Source organism: Mesoplodon densirostris, chromosome 7, assembly GCF_025265405.1.
Source record: "Mesoplodon densirostris isolate mMesDen1 chromosome 7, mMesDen1 primary haplotype, whole genome shotgun sequence".
Lineage (NCBI taxonomy): Eukaryota > Metazoa > Chordata > Mammalia > Artiodactyla > Ziphiidae > Mesoplodon > Mesoplodon densirostris.
In genome coordinates, this window is record NC_082667.1 from 58299892 (window position 1) to 58323751 (window position 23860).

General features: G+C 40.4%; 1 protein-coding gene across 1 annotated transcript in view; it reads right to left on the reverse strand.

Moving 5' to 3' along the window:
- Positions 1–18267, reverse strand: part of RNF169 (ring finger protein 169) — an 86745-nt gene extending 68478 nt beyond the window's left edge. Inside the window, exon 1 of the mRNA XM_060104932.1 lies at positions 17736–18267. Within this exon, the coding sequence (XP_059960915.1) occupies positions 17736–18237 (502 nt within the window). The 5' untranslated portion in view covers positions 18238–18267. The remainder of the gene's footprint in view (positions 1–17735) is intronic.
- Positions 18268–23860: the final 5593 nt, after the last annotated feature.

The window sequence follows — 23860 nt, forward strand, 5'->3', positions numbered from 1 at the left end:
GTGCAGCCAAAATTTAAGTCTTTAAAAAAAAAAATGGAGGAAGAGCACTCCATGTGTACAAAGCACAACCAAAGTGTGATAACACTACTGAACTGCACAGTTAAAAGGTTAAGACAGTAAGTTTCAAGTTATGTGTTTTTTACCACAATTTTAATTTTTTTTAAGTGTGAAGGCTGGATAGTAAATAAATACATTCTGCTAGAGCAGAAAGTTTATGTAGGAGAGTGGTATAGGCCAGAAAGGGTAGGTTGGGGCCAAATTATAGAGAACCTTCAACACTAGGCTAGGGAATCTAAATTCATCCTGTCATCAACAAGGATACTACCATATTTAATCTTATTAATATTAACAAAACTATTAATAAACAATAAAACTTCAGTTATCCAGCATGCTTGGGGAATAAGATGTTCCTTAATTTTATGTGGTAACAATGCCAAATTTGGGCAGGATCTTCCGCATACAGTTACAGCACTTCACCATCCACACGTTTGCCGGATAACTTTCAAAAGTAGAAAGATCCCAGGCTATGGAGACCAATCAGACGCCATCACTTATCAGTGTGACACTGAGCACACTACAACTTCTCTAGCCCTCAGCTTCCCCACTTCCCAAATAAACTGTTATGTATGATTAAATGACATGATTTAAAGTAATGTCTTGTACAATGCTGGATATATAATTGATATTCATTAAGTGTTAGATACATACTTATAAGAAAAAATTCTACTTAATCTTTTCAGGGATAGAAATTTCTCAGAATTGTAGGGAAAAAAATGGCATCAGAGATTTTTTTCTCTATATATAAGTGGGACAACTAGATAGTGCTTATTAACTGCTAATAAAAATTAATGATAAATATTCAAATTCCAAGTTGCATCTTGCTTCCTTAGCTTAAAAAATTAACCTGATTTGTACCTCGATCTGGAAAGAATAATGAGTCTTAAGCAGCCTAAGTCTGTGTAGACTTACGGCCAGATAGTAAATATTTTCAGCTTTGCACACCAAAAGACAGCTGCTCAATTCTGCCATTGTAGCATGAAAGCAGCCATAGACAATATGAATAAGTATGGCTGTGTTCCAATAAAAATTTACAAAAATAAGCAGTAGGCTGGATCTGGCCTGCTGAATGTAATTTCCTAATCCCTGGTACTAGAGATTGAATATTTGTGTCCCCTACACAATTTATACGTTGAAACCTAATCCCCAATGTGATGGTATTTGGTGGTGGGGTCTTGGAAAGGTGATTAGGTTATGAGGGCAAAGCTCTCATGAATGGGATTAGGGTGCTTATAAAAGAGACCCCAGATTCACTTTGTTATAAAGCAGAAACTAACACACCATTGTTAAGCAATTATACTCCAATAAAATGTTAAAAAAAAAAAAGAGAGAGAGACCCCAGAGAGCTCCCTTGCCCCTTCCACCAAGTGAGGACACAGCAAGAAGACTGCCATCCATTAACCAGGAGGCAGGCCCTCATGAGACACTGAATCTACCAGTCTTGACCTTTGACTTGCCACCCTCTAGGACTGTGACAAATAAATTTCTGTTGTTTATAAGCCACCCAGTCTATGGTATTCTGTTATCACAACCCAAATTGATCTAAGACATCTAGATTAGAAAAAGACAACGAAGAGTAGAGATCAATAGAATTTGCAAAAGCAGGTATTAACCAAGAGTAGAGTCAAAGTGTAAGGTTCCTTGTTGAATCCAGAAATGGCCCAAACAACAGGCACAGCAAGGCAGCCCAAACTGGATCAGCGCAGTCCAAGCATGAGGCACACAATAAAGGAGGTCACAAAAGCAAATGTAGGTACAGGAATGCTGCAGAGATGAAGGCCGTGCAGACCTAGGCAGACCAAGACCATGTGGGTGTCCCCATCTCTATATCCACCACCACCCTGGACAAAAGCCTTTGGACTTAATTTCTGCTCTTTTTGAGGTGAAGAATCATCCACAATAGTCCACAAAGTGGAATGATAACAAAATTAGAAAGAGTGTAGGATTTCGAACCATACCTACCTGCATTCAAATCTACTACCCACTGGCTTTGTATCTACCAGTATTTATCCTTGCTAAGCCTGTTTCTTCATCCATAAAATGGGAGTAATACCTACCTTAACAGGGATGTTTATCTCATCTAATCCTCCAGTACCCTCTTGGTACAGATTCTGTGCACATTAAAATGGTAGCCTAACTGGCCTGTCTCTTAAGACTCTTTGTCTATCTTCGACACTGCTTCCCTAGTTCTTTATAAAGCAGAGACCTGACCCTATCATCCTCCTGCTTAATAACTTTCATTGGCTTCCCTCTGCCTCCAAGATTTATAAACAAGACTCAGTCTACCACCCCAGCCATATTTTCTCATATTCCCTCAATACTCTCCCCTCCCCAGCCTTCACACATAATCACTATTCCTAGATATGCCAGACCCTGTCTCTTTACATATGCCACTTCCTCTTCCCACAATGTTTTTTATCTTTTTCACTGTATGGTAATTAGTTCAAAGCCCTGTTTATTGCCCTCTCCTTTGCAAAGCGTTTCTCACTTAACCCAGGGAGAATTACATTAGCCTTATGCAGGTCCTCACAACATTCTGCACTTACCTCAATTGTAGTAGGATTTATTACCTGTGTTATAATTACTTGTTTCTGCCTCTGATTCCCCAAATTAGGAGATTTTCTTGAATCCATGGGGATGATCTCTAGGTATGTGTCTCAGTATAAAAAAGTGGCTTAAATTTTTGTTGTTGTTGAATATACCAATGAGAAAGTGCTTTAAAACCAGCACCATTTTGTACTAAGATCTTTTAAAGAATTTGTTGGCTGAAGGAAGATTTGTAAAGCTTTTCTTTATAATGAAACCAAAAGTAAACTTTAGTAAAGTCCAAGTCAACAACAAATTAACAGGGTGCAATCTTTTGAGGTTTTATCATAATAGTTTTACAGAACCAAACACTAGACAAAACACAAGAGAAATGGCAAAACAGAAGTAAAGGGAAAATATGTCCACTGCTATTTAGAAAAATGAAAACCAAAACTGGATATAAGTTGTCTTCAGGCTTAAAAATTTAATTGTACACACATGTAATGAGGAAGACTGGCTCAGTTCTGTTTTGAGAACTGAGTTGCTCATCCTGAATCTGTAGTTCTGTTGCGTACAGGATGAGCAAGGCCAATGCAATCTTTGGCAGCATTAATAAGAATTTAGCATCCAGATGGAGAGATGGTAAACCTCACTACATTTTCCACTGGTCAGGCATTATTTAAAGCATGAGGGTCAATTCTGAGTGGCATATTTAAAGATGAACAGAAGGATAAAGGAATCATGATATATAATCAAAAATCTTTTTTTAAGGATTTTTTTAGGACTCTTTTTCCTTTATTAAACATTTACTGAGTATCTAACACATTCTAGGTACCATATTAAGTGCTGAATACACAAAGACATAGTCCCTGACCTCAAAGAGTTCAGTGTAATGCCAGAGACAGACACACAAACAAGGAACTGAAATCCAGTGACATGACGAATACACATACTCACGTGGTGTCACAAAGGAAGGCAATCAACTCCTATTTGAGAAAAAAATTCACAGAGCACTTGTTTCACCTGAGTATAATCTGACAGAAGGATAAGAGGGAAGAATATTCCAGGCAGAATAATCATAGGTGACAAAAGGTCAGAAAGGTTTCAAAAAGCATACTATATCACAAGAACTGTAGGTAGTGCAGTATGACCAGAAATTGGGGAAGGGAGAAAGAGGACCAAAGAGATGAATTTGAGAAGTTTAGCCTAAGAATTTAGATAGAAAAAATCACGGTCTTTAAATATTTGAATATTGAAACTAGGGAAGAATATTTTGATTCACTAGAAACTTAATTTTCAAACAATTAACACTGTCCAAAACTAGACAGCAGTGAGTACAGAGTCATCAGAATGGGAGAAATATCCCTGTTCATGTATAAGCTCAATCTTCCCTTGGTATTCTAGATCTCATCCCTAGCTACTAACGATATTGAGAATCATTCCAGGTGTTTTATTGGCCTTTCAGTTTCCCTCTTCTGTGAAATGTCTATTCAAATCCCCTCACCATTTTTCTAATGAGGTGTCTGTCATAGTGATTTGTAGTTCTTCATATATTTTGGACATTAATCTTTTGTTATTACATTGGAAGTATTTTCTCACATTCTGTGGTTCATCTCCCTATCTGGTATCATACAGAAGTTTTGATTTTAATGTGACCAAATTATCAATCTTTTCCTTTACTCTGTATTTTTTGTTTAAAGAATTCTTCCTATCCCATTTTCACAGATACTCCTAGTATTTTCTAAGTTTTATAGTTTGACCTTTAATCTATCTGGTATTAACTTTTTGTGTGTGGTGTGAGGTAAAGATCTATTTTTCCTTGTTTTCTGTAAGGTTAGCTAACTATCCACAACTGAAAATATTTTTGCCCCATTGATTTGTAATGCCACCTGTCATCTACCAAATTCAAGTATATGAGGACATGTTACTGGACCCTTAATTACTTTTTAAACTATTTAACCCTGTTCTTGGCCACTAATCATTCGTATTGACAAGTTCCACTAAAAAAAATTAAAATTAAAAAAAAAATTCCCTTCTATTCCAAGTGTTCTAGCTTTTAAAATAATAAATGAATGGTAAATTCTGTCAAATGCTCTTTTGAGCATCTACTGAGATGATCATATGGTTTTACTCTTTATTAATATGGTGAATTACATTAGATTCTTAATGTTAAACTGAACTCTCATTCCCAGAATACTACTTGATTGTGATTAAAAAAAAAAAAAATACACTACTAGACTAGTGCAGATTTCACTTGGGACTTTTAAAATCTACATTCATTGGCCTATATTTTTCCTTTCTTATATTGCCTTTGTGTGATTTTGATATCATGTTGTAAAAGCCCCCCAAAATTAGTCTAGAAACATTTTTTATTCCCTGGAATGGTCTGCACAAGGATTATCCATCCTTCAATATTTGGGTAACCTGTAAAACCATCTGTGCCTTGTGTTCCTTTAATGGATAGAATTTTTTTTCCTGCTTTTTACTATGAAAATGACTCACATACTTACTAGAGACACCAGTACAATGAACCCCAACATATCCATCACCCAGCTTCAACAGTCAACCCACTGTCAATCTTATTTCATCCATTTCCCAAATCTTTACTTGTTCCCTCTCCTCTTGAATAAATTGTTTTGAAGAAATCCCAGGCACCATATCATCTTACCTATAAACATTTTAGCATCTCTCTTAAAAATAAAGACTCTTTAAAATATGTAACCAGAAAAAAGATTTCACACTAAAAATTTAATAATCTTTAATACCAACAAATATCCAGTCAGTATTCAAATTCCTATCAAATATTTTTATAGTTTTTCAAATCAGAATCCAAATTAGTCCATATGCTTAAATTGGTTTTGTCTTTTAATCTGCAGGTTTCCCTTCTATGTATTGCTTTTATCCCCTTCTTCTTCACATATTTGTGGGGGAAAAAATGGGCCATCTGTCCTGTAGTTTCCCACATTCTGGATTTTGCTCACTGCATCCACATATTACTTAGTGGGTAGATTTTACTACTCAATTTCTTTTTTAGTTACATTTCTATTAATATTTTCTACTTATTCTTGACTCAGTTGCAATAGGTTGTATTTTTTAGGAAACTGACTATTTTACACAATCTTCCAAATTCATGGGCATAAAGTTTTCCATATTCAATATGTATGGGTTTTTAGAAATCCTTATCATAGCTATAGTCATATTCCCTGTTTCATTCCTAACATTGTTTATACTTTCTTGTGTTTCTTTTTCATTGACCAATCTTGCCTGAGATCTGTCTATAACAGAGTCTATATTAATATCTTCAATGAGTTAGATTTTGGTTTTATTAATCCTCTTCACTGTTTTCTACTCCATTAATTTCTATTCTTACCTTTATTCTTTCCTAACTTCTTCTTCCTCTGGGTTTAATCTGCTGTTACTTTCCTAGCTTCTTCAGTTGGCCACTTAATAATTTTCAGGCTTTCTTCTATTCAAAAACCTTAAAGGTTCTAGGACATAAATTTTTCGTATTAATATTGCTGAAATTGGGATGTTTCTTACAATTAGTCTTACAATCACCGTCAGTTGGGCAAGCAGTGATGGTGCAACCGTCACTGCTTATCTATGTATGAACATAAACAACTAAAGAATAAGCTTGCAAAAGTAGTAGTTACTTGGCAATTATCCCTGGTGGAATGACTAGACAACTGTAACTTCTCAATGTTAGTCAATAAACCTATTACAGACCATCTGACAAAGAACTATGAGTCTCATCTGAAAACCTTTTGTTGATACCTGCTGGCCAGTTCAAGAAAACATCAGGATCAAAATTTGATGGGTGCCAGCAGTTTGAAAGAAAATGCTGGAGATAGCTGTGGAGCACTCTTCTAAGAAATGTTCTATCACCAATGCTCTCAATTACATAGTGAGCAATACTATGTAGAAAAACACAAACCTCTGTGCTTCCATCAGAAAGTGATTTAGAAGAATCAAACTCTGCATATGAAGTCACAGGAATATTCTACTAATTTGTTACTTCCCTTCCTTTTATAAATATATGCATGAGTGATATGCTAAATCTATATCTAAGTAAATATATATGAGTTCTTTCAGTAAGCATAAAGTTTCAAAGTCTAAGTGATAGGAAAGCACTGTATTTGGAAAGTAATAGTCCATCTCACAAATGATGACATCTTAAGATTTAATGAAATATGATATAGGCACTTAAATTTTCCTCTTAGGAAATTAAGGAAACACTCCCATTTATCACTGCAAAAAAAAGAATAAAATACCTAGAAATAAACTTACCTACGGAGGCAGAAGACCTGTATGCAGAAAACTATAAGACACTGATGAAAGAAATCAAAGATGATACAAACAGATGGAGAGATATATCATGTTCTTGGATTGGAAGAATCAACAGTGTGAAAATGACTATACTACCCAAAGCAATCTACAGATTCAATGCAATCCCCATTAAATTACCAATGGCATTTTTACAGAACTAGAACAATGAATTTCACAATTTGTATGGAAACACAAAAGACCCCTAATAGCCAAAGCAATCTTGAGAAAGAAAAATGGAGCTGAAGGAATCAGGCTCCCAGACTTCAGACTATACTACAAAGCTATAGTAATCAAGACAGTATGGTACTGGCACAAAAACAGAAATATAGATCAATGCAACAGGATAGAAAGCCCAGAGATAAACCCATTCACATATGGTTACCTTATCTTTGACAGAGGAAGCAAGATTATACAATGGAGAAAAGACAGCCTCTTCAATAAGTGGTGCTGGGAAAACTGGACAGCTACATGTAAAAGAATGAAATTAGAACACTTCCTAACAGCATACACAAAAATAAACTCAAAATGGATTAAAGACCTAAGTGTAAGGCCAGACACTATAAAACTCTAAGAGGAAAACATAGGCAGAACACTCTACGACATAAATCACAGCAAGATCCTTTTTGACCCACCTCCTAGAGTAATGGAAATAAAAACAAAAATAAACAAATGGGACCTCATGAAACTTCAAAGCTTTTGCACAGCAAATGAAACCATAAACAAGACGGAAAGACAACCCTCAGAATGGGAGAAACTATTTGCAAACGAAGCAACTGACAAAGGATTAATCTCCAAAATATACAAGCAGCTCATGCAGCTCAATATCAAAAAAACAAACAACCCAATCCAAAAATAGGCAGAAGACTTAAATAGACATTTCTCCAAAGAAGACATACAGATTGCCAACAAACACATGAAAAGATGCTCAACATCACTAATCGTTAGAGAAATGCACATCAAAACCACAATGAGGTATCACCTCACACCAATCAGAATGGCCATCATCAAAAAATCTAGAAACAGTAAATGCTGGAGAGGGTATGGAGAAAAGGGAACCCACCTGCACTGTTGGTGGGAATGTAAATTGATACAGCCACTATGGAGAACAGTATGGTGGTTCCTTAAAAAACTAAAAATAGAACTACCATATGATCCAGTAATCCCACTACTGGGCATATACCCTGAGAAAACCATAATTCAAAAAGAGACATGTACCACAATGTTCATCGCAGCACTATTTACAATAGCCAGGACATGGAAGCAACCTAAATTTCCATCGACAGATGAATGGATAAAGAAGATGTGGCACATATATACAATGGAATATTATTCAGCCACAAAAAGGAAACAAAATTGAGTTATTGGTAATGAGGTGGATGGACCTAGAGGCTATCATACAGAGTGAAGTAAGTCAGAAAGAAAAAAACAAATACCGTATGCTAACACATACACTGGAATCTAAAAAAATGGTACTGATGAACCTAGTGGCGGGGCAGGAATAATGACACAGATGTAGAGAACGGACTTGAGGACACAGGAGGGGAAGGGGAAGCTGGGACGAAGTGAGAGAGTAGCATTGACATATATACACTACCAAATGTAAAGTAGATAGCTAGTGGGAAGCAGCCACATAGCACAGGGAGATCTGCTCAGTGCTTTGTGACCACCTAGAGGGGTGGGATAGGGAGGGTGGGAGGGAGACGCAAGAGGGAGGGGATATGGGGATATACGTATACATATAGCTGATTCACTTTGTTGTACAGCAGAAACTAACACAACATTGTAAAGCAATTATACTCCAATAAAGATGAAAAAAGTTTTTCCTCTTAGTACTGCTTTGCTGTATTCCACAGATTTTGACATATAGTGTTTTCCACTGTTATTTAATTCTAAATATTTTCCGGTTTCCATGATTTTGTTCTTCATCCATTTATTTTTAGTTTATTTTTGCTTTTACTTTTTAAATTTCTAAACATGGATAGGAGGTGAGGGGAATCAGTTATATTTGTTATTAATTTCTAATTTTATTGTATTGGGGTCAGAAAACATGGTTTATATATCAAGCTTTGGTATTTGTTGAAAATTTCTTTGTGCCTAATTACATAAATTACATAAAATTACATACAAATTTCACTTTTAATTAAAAAGAATGTATATTCTCTAATTTGGGAAGTGTATGGTTCTATATATACATAGTAGATCAAGTTATACATTGCATTTCTTTTCTTTTAGTGGTTATCCTTCAATTTTTAATATGCATCTGACTGAAAGCTTAAAGTTAATTAATGTCTCTATCCTCCTTCTGAACTATATATAACACTTTTAATGCTGGTCACTTTCCCTCCCAGCTTACATTTTATCCTCATCTGATATTTTAGTTCCACTTTGGTTTTAGCCCCAACAAATCAGTCATAATTATTTTTGTTTTATACAGTCAATTCTTCGTTTACCGAACCAATTTCTTTGTTCATGATTTCTTTTTTTTTTTTTAACCTATTTATTTATTTATTTTTGGCTGCATTGAGTCTTCGTTGCTGCGCGTGGGCTTTCTTTAGTTGCAGAGAGCAGGGGCTACTCTTTGTTGCGGTGCACGGGCTTCTCATTGCGGTGGCTTCTCTTGTTGCAGAGCATGGGCTCTGGGCATGTGGGCTTCAGTAGTTGTGGCACACGGGCTCAGTAGTTGTGGCTCATGGGTCCAGAGCACAGGCTCAGTAGCTGCAGTGTACGGGCTTAGTTGCTCTGCAGCATGTGGGATCTTCCTGGACCAGGGCTCAAACCCGTGTCCACCGCATTGGCAGGCGGATTCTTAACCACTGCGCCACCAGGGAAGTCCCTATCATGATTTCTTGTATCCTTCTCGCTCCCCTAAGTTACATTTCTTTCTTCCAGAAGTGCATTCTTTCATGTAATAGTTCTTTCAGAAACAGTGTGGTAAATTCTCCATATTTTTGTTCATCTGAAAATACTTTTATTTTGCCTTCACTCTTGAATGATAACTTAGCTGAGTATGAAATTCTGATCTCTCTCAGCACTAGGAAGATATTATTCAAGTTTCTTCTGGCCTCTCTTTATTAAGAGACATCTGCTCTCAGTCTGATTCTTGCTCCTTTGTCTTTCCTTTCCGGTTGCTTTTAAAAGTGTCTTTGGTGTTCTGCAGTTTCATTGCAATGTATTTAGTTTTGGGGTTTGTTTTTGGTTTGTTCATTTAATTCTTGCTAGGCCCTCATGAGCTTAAACCTAAAAATTCATGTCTTTTTAAATTAATTCCAAAAAATTCTCATGTCATCTCTTTAAATTCCATGTCTCCCTCATTTTATTTTTCTCCTTCTGGAACTGCTATTAGATGTTGGGTCTTCTTGCTTAGTCTTTCATTTCTCCACCTCTTTCATATTTTCCTTCATCTTACTGTTCGGCATTCTCAGGATTTCCTTATATTTAACTCCCAGCTTACTATTTTCTCTCATCTGTGTAAACTATCACTTATTTACTGAGCTTTTTTTTTTTTTTTTTTTCCTGTTTGCGGTACGCAGGTCTCTCACTGTTGTGGCCTCTCCCGTTGCGGAGCACAGGCTCCAGACGCACAGGCTCAGCGGCCATGGCTCACGGGCCCAGCCGCTCCGCGGCATGTGGGACCTTCCCGGACCAGGGCACAAACCCGTGTCCCCTGCATCGGCAGGCGGACTCTCAACCACTGCGCCACCAGGGAAGCCCTACTGAGCATTTTTTAACCTATTTTTCATTATGTTTAGTTCTTTTCCAAATGTATGTTTCACGTCTTATTCATTTATTGGGATGTCAATTACTTGTTTAATGTCTCTAGTCATTTAAAATATGCTACTTTAAATTACCTTTCAAACTGCCATTCTACTATCCCAGTTCTTAGAGCTGTAATCCTCCTGCTTGTAATATCTGTTGACTCTCATTTGTGGTAGAAAATTGTTTCCTTGTGTGTCACTTTTAATTATAAATTCATCTTCTGTTGGGTTTATTTCTTCTGTGAGAATTCCTTGTGGCCCGAGATATGAGAGTACTCCTTCAAGTCTTGTTTTTCCTTTCTCCAGGTGGCCCAGTGGTATCACTAGCTTGAAGCCAGCTTTTATATTAATTTCCCAGCATAGGGATACCTGAACCATATAATATAAACTCAGGTCGCAAATATGAGCAAGGCATAGATCTTGTGCTTCAATTTCGCAGGGAAGCTTTTTTTCCATTTCCTCTTTGTATAGAGCCCAGGCAAACCAAGATGAGATTTCTTATTTCCTTGTGTCAGTGGGAAGATTTTTCTCTAGCCCACCCATTCACCTAGGATGCAGCACATCAGGAATCCCAGCCTGATGCAAAAGTCTTAGTTTTGGTTCCTTTTCCCACACAGTTAAAACTCAATCACTAGGAATAAAAAAAACCAGAAATAACCCCTCACTCAATTCCTTCATCTTTGTCCAGGGCAACACAGCATGAGCTCAAGGGCTTAATGAAGTTTTGGTTTTTATTTCCATTTTTGTTTTTGGAATCTAGAGATTTTCCTGTCTTTCCTGCAAGCTCAGAAATGCATTTAAAAGAACTGTTGTTTATCATCCAGCTTTTCTGGATATTTGTAGCAACAGAATCTTTAGCTAAGATAAGTTAGCCATCTTGCTAAAAGAAATCTGGGATCTCCAATCCATTTGCTACATTACCCCTATAGGAGTGATCTCTCTAGAATGCAAAGATGTACTCCTCTTTCAAACTCCTCAGTGGATCCCCCCTTCTTAGCATGGCATTCAAAGTCTACTATTATCCAGTAACTGCTTATTTCTGCAATTCTGCCTCCTTCCACTCTCCCACATGTACTCTATGCTCCAACTACCCATATTTGCAATCCCTAGAACTCTCCTTTTGTTTCATACTCCTATGCTTTTAAAAGTACTTATTTCCCTCAGTTTTATCCTCCCTTCATCTGCCTACTGAATACTCATGGTCAAGTGTCTGCCTTTCCAGGAAGCCACTCCTGACCCATCCAAGCTGGGTTCTCTTTTTTTGTGAAAAGAGCTAACATTCGTTGAGCTCTTTATATGATAATAACTCATTCAGTCTTAACAACAACCTTATGATTTTGCTACCACTACTATCCCCATTTTCAAAATGAGGAAACTAAGGTACAGAGAAGTTAAGCAATGTGCCCAAAGACAAAAAGCTATAAACGGCAGACCTGGAATTTGAACACAGATAGTCTGTCTCCAGATCCTGCTCCATTAACTTGCTCGATTAATATATACCATATTGCGTTCTACAATTATATCTTGCATTAGTTATTGCATTTATTACCCCACATTCCAGTTACACGTTTATATAGCAATCTTCTCAACTACACTGACCTTAAGAGACAGAATTATGCTTTATTTCTATTTGCAGCTCCAGTGCCTAGCACACAGAAGGCCCTCAACTCAGATGGTCACTAAATTAATGAATAACTAAAGGAAACATCCCCACAGTCACTGCATTAGTCCAGCCCGCCTTCACCTCTTGTCTGAACTACTAAAACAGTCCCCTAACTAGACTCCCTTCCTCCAGTTTCTATTCACATCTTTCCTCCACACTCCAACCAACACTGTCTTTCTAAAGCACATTATGACAGTGTCATTCCATTACTTAAATATTTTTAAGGGCTCCACACTGTCTATAGGATAAAGTCCCAAATTCCTTCAGCATGACATACCATGACCTTCATGATCAAACTTCTGTAGTCTCTTCTCTCCTCCTTCCCCACTCCAGCCCCACATTCCATCTATATTTAACTTCCTGTCAGTCTCTGAATATGCCAAATGCCTTCATGCCTTTTTGTACGTGCAGGTTCTTTTGCCGGGAATGGCCATCTCCTCTTCCCTCACCTGGTGAACTCCTATTCTTTTTCCAACACACAACGCAAATGCCTTCTTCAAGTTTCCTCAAAAGACTGTCAGTTATCCCACTGTTCTATTCTTCTTGGCATTATGCATTTACCTCACTTACACTTTGTATTATTATTTGATAAGGTGTGTTTCCCCAGCAAGACTGTGGAATCTTGAAGGACAGGAACCATGTCTTACTCATCTTTTTTATTGTATTCTCTTACACAAGTGTGTGCCCTAAATGCTCACTGAAATAGTGGAATGAAATGTGACAAACATATCCTACATCCTACACTAAAGCAAACTCAGATTCAAATGAATTCAAGGCAGTCAAGTCTTCTAAGATTAAATGGAAATTAGACAGGGAGTAGAAACATGAATGAAAAACAAATACCACCTAAATTCCTGCTGCTCAATCCCGAATTCTACAGAATGGAGCTATTCTGTCAATGGTAATTCAGGCTTAGTTTATAAGGTAATCTCATCCTGAGTTTTAAAAAACACAAGGCAAATATTTCCACATTAGTAAAACACATAAGGACACTCAAATTCTGGAATATGTGTTACTAGGATAAAAAGTTGAGTCATTTTATACATTTTAAGACAAATCCCTTCAGACAAGGGAAATTCCTGTCCTTTTACACTACAATCACATGATTTCATTATTCATTAGTCCTACATGCAATTTAGGTTTGCACACATAGCAAACATTGTCTGCCAACTGAGTAATAAACCAGAACTACTTGTTTTTCACAGAAAGAAGAAATTTTTTTAATGGATAAATGTCAACCCTAAGTGAACAGGGAGGTTGGGGTGGGATAAAGGGAAGGAATAAATGGGGCACTATTCAATTTTTTTGAATTATTCAATTTTTGAAATGCACTTTTAACACTACAAATAGAAAAAAAATTAAACTGCCAATTTGAAAGATTCATCAGCCTTTGTCTAGCTTTTCTCTTCAATTATTACCTATGGTAAAAGGAAAAAGAACTGTCCTAAAAAGGTCTTGGTTTCAAGTTCAAAGGCAGCATAACTTAGAATGATCATCCTTGATTTCAAATCAAAAGACTAAATGAATTCTTAAAATTAATTATTATCAATGAGGCTTGGGACTTCCCTGGTGGCACAGTGGTTAAGAATCCGCCTGCCAGTGTAGGGGGACACGGGTTCAAGCCCTGGTCTGGGAAGATGCCACACGTGGAGCACCTAAGCCCCTGCGCCATAACTACTGAAGCCAGCGCGCCTAGAGCCCGTGCTCAACAACAATAGAAGCCACCGCAATGAGAAGCCCACGCACCGCAATGAAGAGTAGCCCCCGCTCGCTGCAACTAGAGAAAACCCGCACGCAGCAACGAAGACCCAACGCAGCCAAAAATAAGTTAATTAATTAATTAATTTTAAAAAATTCTTATCAATGAGGCTTAAATGTTCTTATATTTGCAAACCTACCTATGTATGTCTGTATGGAAAATCTTCTTTTTTAAAAATCAATGGACCAGGGGCCTCCCTGGTGGCGCAGTGGTTGAGAGTCCGCCTGCCGATGCAGGGGATACGGGTTCGCGCCCCGGTCTGGGAGGATCCCATATGCCGCGGAGCGGCTGGGCCCGTGAGCCATGGCCGCTGGGCCTGCGCGTCCGGAGCCTGCGCGTCCGGAGCCTGTGCTCCGCAACGGGGGAGGCCACAACAGTGAGAGGCCCGCATACCGGAAAAAAAAAAAAAAAAATCAATGGACCAGGACTGTTTCTAAATTTAGAATATAAGCTCTAAGAGGGAGGGATCTTTGACTATTTCATTCACTGATGTCACCCAAGGATCTAGAACAGTGTCTGGCACAGAGTAGGCACTCATTACATACTTGCTGAATATTGCTCAATATGGTCCAAATACTTAATATGTCAATACATACAATGAGCTGCAGATCCTCAAAGAACATACAGTTGAAGTCTAGGTTCATCTTGAAATGATCACTGACTTTTAGCCTTCAACACACACTGCTGCACAAATTAATTGATACTGTATCCAGAAGCAAATTGACAGTGTATGTAAGAATAAAATAAAACACTTAATACAGACGTTATTAAGGTTCTGAACTTTAAATCTTGAGAAGCTGACAAAAAACAAAAATATCACCAGCACAACCAAAATTTTCAACACACACAAACTCTTGCACTTTTTTCAGAAAAAATTCCAAAATTCAATTTGATTCAATTCCAAAAGAGCCATGGGACTTCATTAAAAAAGAAAAAAAAAGGTAAGAATTTCACTTAAATACCAGTGAATTTACTACGAAACTGTATTTCCAGTTTTATAAAGCAGGTCTGCCCTTTATCAATTGACCTAATTATGCCAAAAGAATACTGCTAAGCAATATACTTCTGTATCTACCTAAAATTGCTTTTTTTTTTTTTTGCTGTTTCCCACTCATAAAAGTGTGATGTAATTATTATGCAACTGGTATTTTTACTGTCTATTACAAACCATCATGAACATTTAACTGTGAATTAGGTTATGTTTTAGCCCTTATTTAAGGGTTAGCCTTTCAGCCCTTGTTATCTGCTACTAACCCACAATGACCTGGTCACTCTCTTCTCTGTTCTGGGCCTCAGTTCTCTCTTCTGTAGAATGAGGAAACTGGGTTAAAACAAAAGTTCTTAACCTTTCTTTTTGCAACCCTTGGAGAATCTGGTGAAAGCTACAGGTGAACTATTCATAAAAATGTACACATACATTGTAAAACAATTTTATAAACAATAATTCATAATGGCAAAAGACTGGAAACAACCTAAATATCCACCAATAGATGATTAAGTTAATTATGTTACATCCATTCAATGAAATTCCTTGTAACTATAAGTACAATGAAGAAACCTTCTATGTACTGATATGAAAAGATATCCATCATGTATTGTTATATGAAAAAAAGCACCAGTGCATATAACATATAACCTTTTAGGTAAAAAGATCAAAAAATAAAATAAATATATTTGAATTTCCATGTATAAGTGTAACGAAAATGTGGAAGAATCAACATGAATCTTTGGTGAAAATGGGAAATGAAGAAAGGAGTAGGAGGAACCTTTTCATTGTGTACTTTCTTATATTTTTGTTTGAATTATGTGAATTGCCTATTAAAGTTTTAAATTAAAAAATATTGCATATAAACTCAAGAGGTCTAGACAACTTGCTAAAGCTAGAAGATTATTCCCAAACCCTGTTCAGCAATACTCTTCTATAATGTTTTGACTTAACAAGCATGTAATTATATACACTCAATGATCCAACAATAAGAACACTTAAGGAAAAATATTTTTCATAATGGTCCCCATACAAACATATAAAGTAATTGGTGGATATTCAGTGACTTAACAGAGCCTAATTTGAAATCTCATTTTATATTGTTTTTCTTAATCACTGATATACAAATTTCTTCAAGGAAAAAGTCTGCACAAATCATCAAGTCATACACCCTCTCATGGTTCAAATCTCAGACGTGATATTCCACAAGGGAGTACAGGCTTCGGAAATAGAAATTTCTATCCTACGTAACCATATAATCAATAGTACTAGTATGGAGACCAGAGAAATACTGTCTTAATTTTTTTTTACCATAATCTCAGAATTTGAAGCAAATTAAATAGCATAGATGATGTTTGGGGAGGCCTTCATCCCTTTTCTGAACAGGAATCAGGTGGAACTGGGCTTTCATCCTTGGGCAACTTACTTAACCTCTCTTGGCCTCAGTTCCATCTATAAAATGGAAATAAAAGTACCTATCTCATAAGGATGCTATGAAGCTTAAAAGGAATAATAAGGAACACAGAAAGTAAGACAGAAATAAAAATAAGGTATCCTAGGACAGTGGCAGGTGTCTGACTGCTTGAATCAAAACAGACTGCATTCTGGAACCTGTAGTTTCTAGTGACTGCACTTTCATACACAAGCAATGTCTCCTTTTCCCTACTGAAAATAGCACATGGCAGAATTCCCAACACAAAAGGTGCAAATATCTGTCCTTTCCTAATTATGTTTCTTGAAAACTCTCTTCCTAGGTAAGCTTTATCAAAGAACTCTAGCTGTTGTGTTGACTGGGTGTGTCTCAAAGAGTCCCAAGTTATAACAGTTTTGTTTTGTGTTTTCAACAGGGCATTTTCTATGTCAAACTCAGCACCAAAGAGTGGCAGGCTGCTGGGGGGTGGGGGGGGAAGGCAAAGAAGTTGAAGACAACAGTCCTTCAACGGACTCCTAATTGCCAGGAAAATAGTAGGCAACCTACACTGCCATCGCGATAGAAGCATCCCCCGCCACCCAATCTCCGCTTCCAAAACTTTTAAACCCCATCCATCTTTGTTTGTAGAGCACTGCTGGAGCTTATTATTAGTTATTATAAATATAAATAGCCATCATTTATTACGTCTTCTCTACGTACCAGGCTCTTGCGTTTTTCAAGATTCTGTGAAAACTGCACATATGAGCTCAGACGCTCAAGTCTGAAAAGCTCCCTTCGCATCCTCAAAATCAATCTAATCTGCCCCTCAAACTTCGTATATGCCACACCTCTCACTGACCCATTCAGGCCCAGGGATCACATCTTTACAAGCAATTCAACCCCAAGCTCTTCATCCAACACTAAATCAAGCACTTCTCGGATCCTCCACTGCCCCTACAAAGTTCGGTAACCTCCTCCACTCACCAATTCCAACCTGGCCCTAACTTGTTCCAAGAAATGCTATGGCTCCCTTCAAACTTCTTACTCCAAATCCATCGTGCCTGTACTTCATCCCGAAGTTCAAAATTCAGAAACACATACTGCACCTGGGCAGAGCCCGGTTCCAACCCCACGAGAACTCTCAACACCCGCTCGAGCAGGGCCAGGGCCTGGGACCCTCCACCCCCTAACCAGGCCAGGCCGGGGCGCGGCGGCCTCGCTCCGGACCCCAAGGGGAGGAGAGGAAGCTCCACCTGGCTCCGCGGGCGCGGCGCGCGTCTCCTGCTCGGGCCTGGGCCCCGCGGTGGCCGCGCCCCCGTCACGACGCGGGCGGCAGCGCTCGGGTGGGCCGCGGCGGGCGCGCTCGCCCAGCACCTCCGCGTCGGGCTGCCAGTTGTCGCGGGCCCGACGGCGGGCCCAGCCCGGGCCGCGGGCGCGGCAGCGCGGGCAACCCGGGCCCGCCGCGTCGGCGGCGCGTTGGGCGCAGCCTCGGCACAGCGAGTGGCCGCACGGCAGGGCCGCCGCTTCCCCCGGGGTCTCCAGGCACCCAGCGCAGTCCGACTCCTCCGGCCGCGGCGGTGGCGGCGGCTGCAGCAACGGCGGCGGCAACACCAGCAGCGCGGGGCCAGAGGCCGGGCCCGGGGTCCCAGTCTTGGCTGCCGCCATCTCGTCACAGCGGCCCCGCCGACCCCGCCGGTTCAGAGCTGCCGCTGCCGCCGCGGAAGAAGCCCGAGTACTCGGACCTGCCGCCGCCATCTTGTTTCCCGTTTGTAGGGAGAGTCCGTTGCGAGGGAGAAGAGTAGAGGGCGGGGCAGTGCGCGGCGGGCACCGCTATATTCATATTCATGAGGGGCGGGGCTCCAGGAGAGGGTCTCTCGGGACATGGTTGGCGTGAGGTGAAACCTCATTAATATTTATTAGTTATCCTTTATATATCTGGTCTTCGGCATCGCCTTCTACTCTTTGCGATTTCCTTTTACTAGGCCGGATTCAGTTGAGGACTGAGGGGAATTATTTGGAAACCGAGCGATATTAAACTTTATGAAGTAATTACACTTATTTAACCTGCAATACCCTGATAACTGAGGCTAATGTGATTGGGGAGTATGTGAATTACTCAGAACCCTGCCTCTGCTTCATAGCTGTTGTGACTGAGACCAGTCCTACCCTGACCAGCAACTAACTGCCAAAAAGAGCAGCTTCTTGTCAGTCCACATCTCAGTATACTCTCTCTCCAGATTCCTTCCTGAAACTTCCCTCCCTTGGCTGGCAAAGCCACACTTTCCTTGGTTATTTTTCCCCCCTCTCAGCTCTTTCTCAGACTCCTCTCTTGAGCCCTCCCCCTTGTTTCGGGCTTAAATGTGGGTGTTCCTCTAGGCTCAGGCCTCAGTCCTCTACTCCTTTCCGTGTATTGCCCCCCAGCCCATACCCCACCTCACATTTTCTTCCAGTTGAAACTCTCGAATTGATATCTGCAGTCCAGACATCCTGAGTCCAGGCCTGCATAGTCAACCGCCTGATGGAAGCATCATCTTGGATGTCTGCATCCCTCATGTACCAAACTAAAGTCACTGTCTTCCACCTTCCTTTCAAAACAGCTCTTCTTATTTCCTTCATTCCAGTAAAGGTACTATTCTTCCAGTTCCTCAAGCTCCAAACCTGGTAACCTTTACTTCTCCCTCATCTCCCACATCTGTCAGTTTCTTAGTTCCGTCAATTCTCCCACCAAAATGACCATTTTCCTACCTATCCTCTCCTCTTCATCCCATTCCCACTGCCCAATTCAGGTCTCATCATCTCTCACCCAGATTATTGCAGAAGCTTCTATAAATTGTCTCCCTGCCCACAGACTCTCTTCCTCCAATCCATCTTCCATAGTTCTTAGAGTTACTTCCTAAAGGACAGCTCTGACCACACCATTCCTGCTTGGCTTAGTCACTGAGTGAGGTGCTCAGACTTTGGTGCCAGTCCCCTTTCTGGATGCAGAGGGTACAAGAGAAACAATGGCTTCCCTCTGACAGAGAGAAGGTTCTGCTACAGCAATTCTCCCACCCTTTGCTTTTTTTGCACTAAAGTAGATTTGGAGCAGGAAGGCATTCAGCAAATGGCATTTCCTCTTGGGAATCTTTATAAGAAAGCACAAGTTTTGTAAGGAGAGCAAATTAAAAAAAAAAAAGTAACATAATGTAATGGAAGGCATCAGAGGCCCTGGGTTTCCATGAGATTGCCTGGAAACAGTACCTGAGCTGATAGTAAACCAGTCCAAGGCAGAGTGATTGGTGGAAGTCAGCAGAGCAAAGGAAGAAGTGGATTCCCAAAATGAGAACCAGATGGCTAAAGGACAGTGAAGAATTGAAGGGGGGTCAATGAGTAATTGAAACAAGGGCTTGTGTGCACAGAGGCCCAGACAGTCAGAATCCTGACAGACTCAGAAGTATGGCTTCATCCAGGCTGTCCTTCCAAAGGTCCTCTTCATTTCACTTCCCACTTGAGGTTCTTGAGAATGCTTTGCCCAGATTCTGACAAGGAAGGCCTGTGGTCCAGAGATCAAGCCAATTACTCTTAGAGACGGGGCCCTTGGTAATGGGCTGTTCACTCTTGACAGTTTGGGGCTCTCAATCTGAAGTCTACTTTCTATTGGAGAAGCTAAACCATAGCAGTGTAGCATGCTTTCTCGAATACAAATAAAGACAGGAAATTTCTTTTTGCAGAGGGAAAAAGCAAGAGTTCTGAGTAATACTAGACCAAAAGCCAGGAGATCTAGGATTGGTCATGACCACTTTCTCCATTTCATTAATTTGGATAATTTCAAACAGATAAATTCCCTCTGGACCTTAGTCACCTCATCTTTAAAACAAGTGTACTGGAATTCAGCAGCTCTCAACCTGGGATACACTTCAGAAAGACACATACATGCACACACACGAACACACACATATATACACATATGCCAACGTCCCTTTTCAGATCTACTGAACCCAAAAACTGAGGATGGGATGCCAGCATGTAAATTTTTATAATGCCATAGGAATTCTAATGAATACTCCTAGATAAGACCACTACAATAGATAAATTCAAAGGTCCTTTCTAGCTCTAACATTCTAGAAGTCTGACTCCCAATTTCCGGTCTCTTCTCTCCTCTATGCTGTTGCCAAAGTAATCTTACTAAAGCAGTATCTGTGACAGAAGGCAAAGCAAATCTAAGAAATGTGGAGAGTTATTCACTATGTGGGAAAATGAGGGCGATGAGGATGGTTTTAAAGTGTCAAGCCTGGGAAGCCTGAGATTATGATCGCAAGTCACAACCAACAAAAGAGAGTAACTGGGAAGGAAAAGCAGTCTGAAAGATGAGCGCATGGTAGACATTTTGCTTTATTTAGTTACCATCAGCATCCAAAACTTCCTCCTGTTTGGGGGAATGACCCATTCTGTGCAGTTTTGCTGAGACTAGGGAAGCTGAATCAGAGAGATAGACTTCTCCCTGCCCCGGGGCAGCCAGACATGAAATATGACCTAGGCTCGGCCACATGGCCACTCCTCTCTGAACTTTGAATCTTCAGGGGGTGACACAAAGGCATACTGACAAGTTTAGAATTACTCACAGGAACGGAGACAGTAGGTGTCCAACCACAGTGGGTCCCTTGGGGGTTGGGGTAGAGGGGGGAGTGTCCCTACCATGGTGATGGTGGCCATGCCAGATTGTTCCTGAGGCATGAACTTGGCCATAGTGCATGCTGCCTGGCCTTCCTAGGTTACAACCCATTTTCCACAATCCAGCTTGCCAGCCTTCCTGTCAACTCTCTATATTATCCTTTGAGTAAATGTCTTTTTTTCCCTTAAATTACTCACAATTTCTTTTGTTTGTAACAAAGTACTCTGACTGAGACACTGGTTTGTTGTTTTTAAAATGTCACCTGAAGGGACTTCCCTGGTGGCGCAGTGGTTGAGAATCCACCTGCCAGTACAGGGGACACGGGTTCGATCCCTGATCCGGGAAGATCCCACATGCCGCGGAGCAGCTAAGCCCAAGCGCCACAACTACTGAGCCTGCACTCTAGAGCCAGCGAGCCACAACTACTGAGTCCGTGTGCCACAACTACTGAAGCCCGCAGGCTCTAGCGCCCACGTGCCTCAACTCCTGAGCCCACGTGCTGCAACTACTGAAGCCCGTGCGCCTAGAGCCCACGCTCCGCAACAAGAGAAGCCACTGCAATGAGAAGCCTGTGCACCACAACGAAGAGTAGCCCCTGCTCTCCACAACTAGAGAAAGCCTGCGCGCAGCAACGAAGACCCAATATGAAACCATCTGAGAAGCTTAGTCCGACAGCCTAGAGTAGAAGAAGCCCAAGTTGCATGTGTTGCTTTTTCCCGAAGCCCCCACCTGTACCACAGCCAACCCAGGGAAGAAGGACTTACAGGCTTACTCGAATGCAGTTACTGAGGATGCCAACTGGAACCGGTCGCAGTGCAGCCACACCTACAGTGCTTCCTCTCCGGCTGTCTTTTCTCTGCCACTCCTGCCATATTTTCTGACGATTGCATCCCTGCCAAAATTCCCTGCCATCCTTCTCATAGTGTGTCCCTAACTAGCACTCCATGGTCCATACCACCGCCATCACTTTAGCTCTCCTCATCCACATCACTGCAAACCTACCCTCTTCCCCCAAGCTGGAGGCTCCAGCTACTTCCTGCTGGACTGAAAGACTCAAATGGGAAGCAAAGCTACTTGGCTTCATTCCCAGTGGAGACAGGCTGTTCCTTCCTGTGGGCCCCCAAACCCCTTTTTGCCAGCCCAGGCACTGAGTCCCTCCTGAGGCCTCAAACATCTAGGAAGGAGAAGCCTCAGACCCCACCAGCCCCACCCCTCCTTTGCCCTGCTCATCTCTCCTGGTGGCCTCTTCTTCCTGTACTCTTCCTCCCTCAAACGAGATTTCCCTTGTGATTTGGCCCCCTTCCCTTTTGCTTTAAAGGTTCTTGCTACATTCTTACTGTCGCTCATCTTCAGTTCCTCCACTTTTGTTTCAGGGGAAGAAGTAGTTCTTTTTGCAAAGCTCATCCTTCTACCTATCATCTTTCCAGCCTCCTCCAGATTCTTTCCAAATGCTCTACAAATACAAATAAGACTTGGTTCTTGTCCCGCTCAAGGTCACAGCCTAACAGAGAGGCAAAACTATACATAAATAATTATCACAGAAAAAAAAAGAGACAATTATAACAGAATTACAAGCTCTAAAGCTGAGACACGTACAAGGTGCTATGGAAGCAGCAAAGCCGGTGGGGAGGGGGCAGTAGGAAAAGTTTCCCAGAGGAGGAGACATGTGAGCTCTGTTTTGGACGATGAGCAAGAGTTCACTAGGTAGACACAGGAAAGGCATTCCAGACAGAGGGAAAACAAGAGCAGAAGCACAAACGTATGAAAGTTCAGGATCTGTGTGGAACTAATGAGGAATTTGATGTGGCTAGAACACTGGGTTGGACATGAGGCTAGAAAATTGGAGAAGAAAAGGAACTAGAATTTATTGAGCAGCTACCACATGCTAGACACATGCCCAGCAGTAATCCGTCTATCTCATTTAAACCTAAAGTAACCCTGTGAGCTGAGTATATTATTATATCCATATTACAGAGAAATAAATTCGGGCTGTTGGGGGACCATTGAAAAGTTTAATATTTGGACCAAGGGAGTGTTAGGTATAGATTTGTATTTTATAAGGATACCTCTCCATCTTATAATTACCAGTGAAGAATAAAAATAATCTAAGCAGACTTCATCCCACCTCCATGGAGTTGAGATGTCATTGGAGAAAGTATAGTGCACTTAACATTCATATATTCAACAAGTATCTGGAGAGCACCTACTATGTGGTAGGATAATATAGGTGTTGAGAATTCAGCAGTGAACAAGGCAAGCAAGGTGTGGATGCTGGGCCAGCTTTGGTGGGACCAGCTTTAGGTACAGTATTTGGCACATTCTAGATGCTGCGGAATGAATGAATGTTATACGCTTAGTTATGTCTTTAGTGTTTAGCAAGGTTCAAAGAGCAGTGCATTGTTAGAAAAGAAAAATATCTGTTTAACCAACAAGCACGTTGGTGGAGAAAAATAATTCTTTAATTTCTTTAAACTTCCCCCTCTAGATACCTATAAATCCACCTAAAATCCACAGCTGGTTTCACTCTCTCTCTTTCGCTCTCTGCACCTCCCTCCCATCCCCTTGGTCTTGCTTCCTCTCTTCCCTACCCTCAGGCTCTGGCCCAACATCCCAAGCAAAGAATTCCCTCTTTTATTTGGTTGTTCTTCTCTTAAGGGAATAGAGGTGGCTCTAAGAAATCCTTTAGGTTCAACATATACAGAATAAGGAAATAAATGGCCCTTCTTA